This window comes from Trachurus trachurus (assembly GCF_905171665.1).
Source record: "Trachurus trachurus genome assembly, chromosome: 5".
Lineage (NCBI taxonomy): Eukaryota > Metazoa > Chordata > Actinopteri > Carangiformes > Carangidae > Trachurus > Trachurus trachurus.
In genome coordinates, this window is record NC_139896.1 from 36190461 (window position 1) to 36199357 (window position 8897).

The 8897-nt window shown below is 41.0% G+C and overlaps 1 protein-coding gene across 9 annotated transcripts in view; it reads left to right on the plus strand.

Annotated features, from left to right (window-relative positions):
• eif4g3a (eukaryotic translation initiation factor 4 gamma, 3a) overlaps nucleotides 1-7852 on the plus strand; it is a 57086-nt gene extending 49234 nt beyond the window's left edge. For 5 of the 9 annotated variants that reach the window (XM_083972667.1, XM_083972664.1, XM_083972665.1 and 2 more), the window contains 9 exons: nucleotides 335-447; nucleotides 694-866; nucleotides 1600-1725; nucleotides 1880-1961; nucleotides 2102-2200; nucleotides 2356-2502; nucleotides 4935-5016; nucleotides 5155-5301; nucleotides 6792-7852. In XM_083972667.1, coding sequence (XP_083828793.1) covers nucleotides 335-447; nucleotides 694-866; nucleotides 1600-1725; nucleotides 1880-1961; nucleotides 2102-2200; nucleotides 2356-2502; nucleotides 4935-5016; nucleotides 5155-5301; nucleotides 6792-6973 — 1151 coding nt within the window. In that variant the 3' untranslated portion in view covers nucleotides 6974-7852. The remainder of the gene's footprint in view (nucleotides 1-334; nucleotides 448-693; nucleotides 867-1599; nucleotides 1726-1879; nucleotides 1962-2101; nucleotides 2201-2355; nucleotides 2503-4934; nucleotides 5017-5154; nucleotides 5302-6791) is intronic. The other 4 variants (XM_083972666.1, XM_083972670.1, XM_083972672.1 and 1 more) reach the window with 1 other exon arrangement.
• Nucleotides 7853-8897: the final 1045 nt, after the last annotated feature.

Genomic DNA, 8897 nt, shown 5'->3' on the forward strand with positions numbered 1-8897 from the left:
TTTTCAGTGCTTTTATTCACATTCACACATGTAAATTATTTTTGAAGCAACAGCAAGTTGAAATCCTGTGATACGTATATAATAAATTATTAGCTTTGTCCATAAACATTATGATGTGGCTTTTAATCTGTTCTGTCCAGATTTTGTGTAATATAAAAAAAAAAAAAATCACATTTTGTCTTAAACTTTCCGTCATGATCACTATGTTGAGGCTTGAACTGTTCTAAATAATCAGTGAGCAACAGCCATGACATGATGTGTGTCTGAGAGCAGGTTGTTGCTTTAGGAAACCACACACACAGACACCTTCTCACTGCTGTTTTTGCATTGCCAGTGAAACCTGAGGCTGTGGTCCAGACCCTGGACAGACCTGCTCTCTCTGAAGAGGAGATAGAGAGGAAGTCCAAGTCCATCATCGACGAGTTCCTGCACATAAATGATTACAAGGTACTGAGACTCACAACGGCAGGTGAAGCTTGTGGCATCTAACTGATGCTGAATGTTTTCATGTCAACAAAGTAAAAAAAAACAACATTTAGTCTTAACTGCTTAGCCACACAGTGATGTGTCTAATTTAAGATGCATTTTCTGAAATAAATACTGCACTGCTCGATAGATTTCCCCAGCTCCTCTTTTCCTCCCTACGCTCCCTACGCTTAGTCAGTCATATTAATACTTCTCTGGTCTCTGCAGGAGGCTGTCCAGTGTGTGGACGAGTTCGATTTGGGCCCTCAGCTGCACGTCTTTGTGCGCGTCGGAGTGGAGTCGACTCTGGAGCGCAGTCAGATCACACGGGACCACATGGGTCAGCTCCTGTTCCAGCTGGTGCAGCAAGGAATCATGCACAAACCCCAGTTCTACAAAGGGTCGGTCCACACACTGAATCTTTTTTTTTTTTATGATTGTCATTCCTACACAGCGACTGTTGCAAACGTTGAGCGACATACGCACACGGCTCTGCAGAGAAGTGCTCTTTCTCACTCCTGCATCTAAATCTGTCCACAGTATCACAATGAACTGAAGGTTTCTTCACACCCCTCCTCATGTAGGCCTCATCATGTAGGTCTGTTGTGATTTGAGCTGTAACTCCTTTTGTAGAGCCGTGTGCAGCGCACCGTTCCAGTCTGGCTCTTCCCCACAGAGACACATAAGATACAGAAAGGATTTACACACTGCATTGAGACTGATATGAAAAGCAGTGCTGGCAGCTGTTTTTGTGTTCTGTTTTTGAACCTCTGCTCATGTTATATTAGTTGGTATGTTGATATGAAAATACTGCAATATTTTATACAAGCACAAGTTCAAAATGTATTGTTTTTCTCCTTAATTCTAATAGCTCATACAAAATTTCTCTTCTAAAAATATCTTACAATGAAACGCTGTTTGTTTTTAACCTTCCTGACATTATCGTCCTTAACTTGTCATAAATAAATAGATTAAGTCTTTTTTTTTTCAGCTACTTAAGAAAAATATGTTCTAGTTCCAAACTTTGTGAACAATTAACGCTAATTTGAGTTTGATTATATTTTGTCTGTGCTCAAGAAATAACATGCTGTAGTTCTAATCCTCACCAGGTTCTTGTTTGTTTTTTTTGTCCAGGTTTGCAGACACCCTGGAGCAAGCGGATGACATGGCCATCGACATTCCCCATATCTGGCTGTATCTGGCCGAGCTGCTCAGCCCTGTGCTGAGGGAAGGGGGCTTCTCTATGAGAGAGCTCTTTAGGTACTGACATGACTAGACCGGTCTAATTCATTTATCTCCAAAGGAGTCCGCATGCACAGCAGATTACAGCAGAGTTCCCTGTGAACTAAGCTTTTCGTATATTGAAAATGAATTTAACCTGATTAAATTTCTTGCCTTCTCGGTTTGTTCACAGTGAATTAAGCAAACCTTTGCTTCCTGTGGGAAGAGCTGGGATCTTAATTTCTGAAATACTGCACATACTATGCAAACATACGGTAAGCAACACTCATATGGGTAATGCTTTTTCAGTCATCACTTCCACGTATATTGGTAAAGCTCTATTCAGCCTTTAGCACCGAGTTAAAAACACATTTCAGAGCGGGAGATGTGAAGTTGTCTGGTCTTGTCTCCACAGAGCCATAGGACTGTGGCTTCTTTGTGGAGGGAATCTTGCCTCAACTGGACCGACTTCCTACCAGAGGGAGATGACGTCCAGGCTTTCATCTCACAACAGGTTAGTGATGAAGGCCACTGTGCAAATCAAGAATTACTGTTGTCATATGAAAAACTCAGTCTGTGTCTAAAATTTGCTGGTAAAGAACACTTTGTAAAATCCTCTCCATTCTCTTCATGTCACCATATCAATGTCCTCTCTTCTTGACACAACAGAAACTCCAGTTCGTTCAGACAGACAGCTGCAGCCCTGAGGCAGCTCTGTCTAAAAGGATCTTGTCTCCTGAGGAGCTGAGACAACAGCTGGAGAGACTCCTCCTGGAGGACATGGCCAGTGATGAGCAGATCTTTGACTGGGTAGAGGTATGGCAACTGATACATGAATACACACATTTGTCGTCAACCTTCATCCAAACTCTGCAAGATGGTGGTTAATATTCAGAGGTGCAGTTTGTTTTATATGTGAAATACTGGTAACACTTTACTTGAAGGTCTCATATGACTGTCATAAGATTCACATGTCACAGTCATGAACGTGTCATAAACATTATGTCAATGTCATAACGTTGTTATTAGGTGTCATTCAGTTAACCCTAACCCTACAAACCCAGGTGTTATGACATTGACATAATGTTTATGACATGTTCATGACTGTGACATGTCACTCTTATGACAGTGTCATGTCACTGTTATGATGAGATCTTCAAGTAAAGTGTTACCGAAATACTTAAAGGTACAATATGTAAGAATGTGGCCAAAATTGTTGCTGCAGTCAAATTCAAAACACAGCAGCGTGTTGTCCCCCCTCCCCTACCCACCAGACTCCAGGTTGCCAGACAGCGACGCGCTAACCTCCGCTCTGCTCACTCAGTCAGTCTCAAAGCCTCAAAGCAGAGTAAAAAGCTACATATTCATCAACAACCTCACTGTTTTATTGCTGACTCACAGTAACTACGAGTGGAGTTCACGTCACTCAGGTGATCTGCAAGTTATTGTTACATTTCACCGCTCCGATGCTGTGTGTCTGTGTGTGCAGCGCTGACACACACAGACACACACACACACAGACACACACACTGTAACCCCGCATCTACCGGAGCCTTAGTGCGTGTTCTTCACGCCGTAGATGAGCCAACATCTGAGACTTACCGCAGAATAAACGGCCGCTCCAGTTCTCCTCCACTTTCTGACGTCGGATCATAAAACATGAGGACTGGAGACAGGCGACCTGACCGGGACAGACTCCTCTCATGAACCGCTCCACACGTTCACAATCACTTCATTTACCATCGGCTCCATTTCGCCACATTTCCTCCCTCTTTTCTAACTTTCACTTTGTAATTCTTCCCTTTAGCTTTAGCTTTAGCAGCAGCTCAAACTAACTAGGCTACATGCTCACAACAGCAAGCTGTGTAGCCTATTAAACGGCAGAGCGACAAGCCGCTTTTTTCTACTGTGTGATATCAAGGAAATATGACCATAATAACCGATAATAGAAAACAATCTTTTTTTTTCACGATCTCGTTTTATCTCCCAGCTGTATAGCAGCTCAGTGGAAGCTAACTGGCAACCCAGAGGCTGAAATGCCACAGACGCTGTGACTGGGAGAAAGCGCTGGATGGCGACACAAGCCAACCATAGAAATTCAAAACATAAACATGATTTGCGGTCTGCAAAAAAAAAAATTGAATGTGAATATCTTGGCTGTAGGATTGTTGTTGGTGAGTTCACCATGTTATATGAACATTATTCCTCAGTCTCTGTGACATATTAGGACAATTTTACAGCCAGTTGCTTTAGATTTCTTACACATTGTACCTTTAAGTAACTGTGGCATTAGAACATACCTTAAGTTAGATATTGGATTTAAAGGGATAGTTCAACATTTTGGCAAATTTGAGAGAGAGGCACAGAGACGCGGCACATTTCGGTTTTCCCTAAATACACAGTCCAACAACTCCAAAACCCTCTTGTGGAGAAGTTGTGACCTGCACATTCACCACACTATGAAATAATAATGTATAATTATGTAACATTACAACATATGAAGCAAATACTCTCAACCACTCGTGTTTTTTAAATCACTCCGCCCAGCAGCTGTGTCTGGAATGTAGTTCCGACTAAGCATTTTGCTTGAAAACAACTCCATCTCGTAATGTTACATGATTATTTCATAGTGTGGGAATTTAACAAAATGTTGAACTATCCCTTTAAGCAGGGGGCGGCGCTTTAATACAGAAGCTAATTATCCTGGCCTCCAATGGTGGTAAACAGGACTGCATTCACCATTCACCATTAGCCACTGTACAACTGAGGTCAATGCAAAAAAAAAATCATGCAAATGTTGCTTAAAGTTGGGCAGTTAGTGAGGTGGTACTCCCAGTCTTGGTCTCAAACTGGTCTCAAGACCAGTCTTGACCACATTTTCAAGGTCTAGGTCTTGACCAAGACCAAGGTCAAGGTCAATGTCTTGGTCTTGTCTTGGAATCGACTACATTCTTTCTAGGTCTTGGTCTTTAATCGGTCTTGACTCGGTCTGGCAGTACTGACGAGCAGACCCACCCAGGACAAGTGATGAGTGTGAGGGTGGAGGTCTGTGTCAGGCTGCTCTCCGTACTCCGAGTCCCGACACAGACCTGTTGCTCCTACCAGCACTTTGTAGCACGTTGTGCGTTGCTTTTTGTACTCTTCTACGAATGGTTTCCTTTTCTTCAGTGGTGTTACTGCTGAGCTGAGACTTGTGTGAAATTGACAAATTGTATGTTTCCTCTCCTCCTCTGTGCTCCGGTTCTCAGGCAAACCTAGATGAATCTCAGATGAGCTCGTCTCCCTTCCTGAGGGCTTTGATGACAGCTGTGTGTAAGGCAGCAGTGAAAGGTAAGCACTCCACCACCTGCAGGACACACTCCGACATTTTGCCCAAATCGCACCACTGATTGCAATATTTACACGCTGCCAAGCGCAGAGCTCAGCAGCGCACTGTGTACTTACTCTGCCCCCTGCTTTACTGCACAGATGATAACACCAACTGTCGAGTGGACACGGCCATCATCCAGAGGAGATTGCCTGTATTACTCAAGTACCTTAACTCAGACACTGAGCGACAGCTGCAAGCACTTTATGCACTTCAGGCGCTGATCGTCGCCCTCGATCAGCCTCCAAGTAAGTTCTGCTACTTAACTCCCCCCCAATAAGAATAAAAGAGGGTTATTTTCTTTCTTTTGCTTCGTTTCTTGTCAAGACAAGATTGAATGGTAGTCAGATGCAGTATGTAAACAATAGACTGCCTAATCTCACCACAACATCCATTTATCTGCTCTGAAGCTTTCAATCTTGTCTCGTGAGTTTCATCAGCAGATGACGTTTGCATTGTTATCACAGAACTGCTAACATTCAGATTTCCGTCCTCTTCTGAGCACTTAAACCTTTCATCACAAGCTTTTGAATTTCAGCATTTAATTCTCTGTAATATTAACTTGATGTAAGTTTGATAGTTTAAGCAGGCCTTAAACTGTGGCCTCAGATGACCTTTTCCTAATACACTCACTGCAGCGTCTCTCAGGAGGAAAAATGCGATTAGAGTTCATTACAGGAAGCGACATGCACAGTCTTGACTGATGTTCACATTCACAGATTTCTGCTACTGGTTACAACGGCAAACACAAACGGGTCTTGTTGATCTAAAGTTACTGAGGCTAGAATCAGATAAATATTCATTTTTTAATCTTGTGGTTTTACAGATTATCAAAAGGATTATTAACAAACTATTGTGGAGTCATGTGATTTATCATGTCTCATTTAATAGTATTTAGCTTCTTATGCAGAGTTCAGAGGAAAAGGTTAAATGGATTTCTCAGAGATGTCCTTCGGCTTTCAGCAACATGATGAGCATCTCTCCATCACCTCTCATCTCTGCTCAGGATGTAAACGTTATACGGCCTGATGCTGAGAAGCAACGCTCACCTCACCCCCTCCCTGCCTGGTTAATATGCAGATACTGTGCTACTACTACTATGTCAGACCATTGAAAACAAGAAAAGAAGCTCAGCACTATTTCATAAATTGTAAATTTCTTGGGATACAGATGGCGAGACATTAGATTATTTTCCCTCAAAAATCGCTTTGGTATTAAAGGGTCTTGAATTTCATTCATGAAACAGATATGTTCAACACTCAACAACAATATGTTTGAACCTATGAACTGATTGATCAATTGATGAATCTATTAATTGCTCTCAGCTGCATCTCTAACAAGAATTACTCAATTCTAATTGATGGATGCTTTCTTTCATCCATCCATCTATTTTCTGCTCTGTAGTGATTAAATTGATTAAATCATTAGGAAATGTGTAATAAACTGCTGGGACTCACAAAAATTCAGAACTTTAATCATACTTTGATCGGGTACTAAGTTTCATTCTCTGTTGTGTTAAAAATATATTTAAACCGTTAAATATAATTAAGTAAATCCTGAGCAATGGTCCATCAGATCAATGAGGATTCAGAGAGAGGCTACACTGTGTTCATATAATACACAGAGCTAAAAACTTCAGTTACTCAACAGTGAGATTTCATTTTCAAAGCATCGATCCACTTCACGTCGCAGGTAAGACGGCGACTGACTTGTATTTGCTCTCTGGCTCTGTCCTCAGACCTCCTCCGCATGTTCTTTGACTGTCTGTATGATGAGGACGTCATCTCCGAGGACGCTTTCTACAAGTGGGAGACGAGCAAAGACCCCGCCGAGCAGCAGGGTAAGGGTGTGGCCCTCAAGTCTGTCACGGCCTTCTTCACCTGGCTGCGGGAGGCGGAGGAGGAGTCGGAAGACAATTGACGAGGGCGACACCCGGGGACATGACGTAGTCGAACTGCATCCTTACAGCAGAACAAACATTCAGAATGCGTGTGTGGGCAGGATGACATGTTTACGGCTGGAATTTTTTTCTGCGGTACGGTTCTGAAAACATGCCGCCATTTTGAGTTTGGATTCCAACGGCGGAAGCACTAAATACCTGTATTATACATAGAAAATATTTTTGTTTTAAATTTTAACTTACTTTTCTTTTGTTACTTTTTAAGAAGAGACTTAAAAGATACATAGGTTCTGGACTCTTTAATTTATTATTTTTTTAAGGACTGCAAATATGAAAGTTATTTAACATTTGCAGATGCTCACAAACAGAACAGAAATAACAATATAATTAATTATAATAACAAAATAATAATTGCGAAATGAATAGCCTCCCTGGACTCCACACTGTTTAGTTTAAACAGGGTAATGCAAAATTATTTTGGGATGAAGGGGAAGCAGAGATGAAAAGGAACTGTTAACATTGTCCATGTATGATGTTTGAGGTCAAGGGTTATGTCCTAATAACCAGAAAGCCTTGGCTTGCCCTGCGTTGATATGTACATACACCTCATGAGAGGTAGAGGTATGCATTCAAGAAGCGATGCAAGTCAGTCCACAGAACTGTCAAAAACAAAACCAGATACATTCAAGTGAAATGAGCAAAAATGCAACTTTAAAAAGCAAATGGCCAGGGTCGCTGAACATGAAATGCTTGTAATACTTCAGACCTACAGAGCAGATTAAATGCTTGTAAATACATTAAAGACAAAAAGGTATTTAAAAAAAAAAGTTGATTCTTATGATTTGTTCCTTGGGTGATGATGGGGTTCCAGATGTTGTGCTTTTGGTGGCTCAGCTACATCTTAATGTGTGTATGTCTGTTATGACTTGAGGCAGTGTTTCAGTTCTCCTGTGTTGGACAACACCGTCCTTAGCCTCTTCAGAGGAGCTGTTTGACCAAGAGCAGCAGCTGACGGAGCAGCTGACATCCAGCCCAGGATTCACCACTTCATCTTTCAGTCTGCTGAGTCACTGAAGCACCAGATAACAATCAGTTCACTCTCTTTTTAAGTACTGTATATTTTTCTTGCTTTTGTCCCCACACTGTTTATATTTGGGTATGTACAGTATAGTATGTGTTATGTGTATGTCTAGTCGTGATGTGTTTAAGTCAGTTTTTTTAAGTTGACATGCCAAACAATATTTGGTTCCAGCTTTAAGATTTTCTTGTTGCTGCTGTTTTTACCAATTTAAAAAATAAGTACAGATAACACACTAATTTTGTATACTGGTATATCATGTGCTGTACATACTGTATCATATAGGATATATGAGCTCTGTTCTTTTGTTGTATGCTTGAGGATTTATTTTCTCTCCAGAAAGTAGAACCAAGTTTGAGATGTTTTCTTTCTACGCTGTACTGAACAGTAAAAGTTATTTCTTGTCATGATAACCAAGACAAAGGTATTACCGTAGGTTGTTAGCATTAGACAGCTCCTCCAACCACTTCATTTTTTTTTTACACTTGGATCTCTTATGCTTTCAGTTGTCCATGTAATTTCCTGTGAGGCATTTCTTTCATCAGTTGTCTGTCTATATTCAAAATTGACCGAGTTGATTACATTAGTCAAGATTCCAGATTGAATTACTGACCTGGCAAAGCTCGATTGGTGGTCTTTAAATTGCAAGAAAACTATCTACCGGTATATTTAGTTGATTTATTTGCCTGAACAGCTGCCCTTGCAAATAATTAAAACATAAACAGGAAATTGTTTGGTAATTTTACTATGAAAAAAAAAACTTTAATGATTGATTATCATTGTTCGATGATCAATTAATCAGCTATAGGCCCTATGTCTGCTTTTGAGAACTGGCTGGTTTCAGGGTGCTTGGGGGAAACTGATGA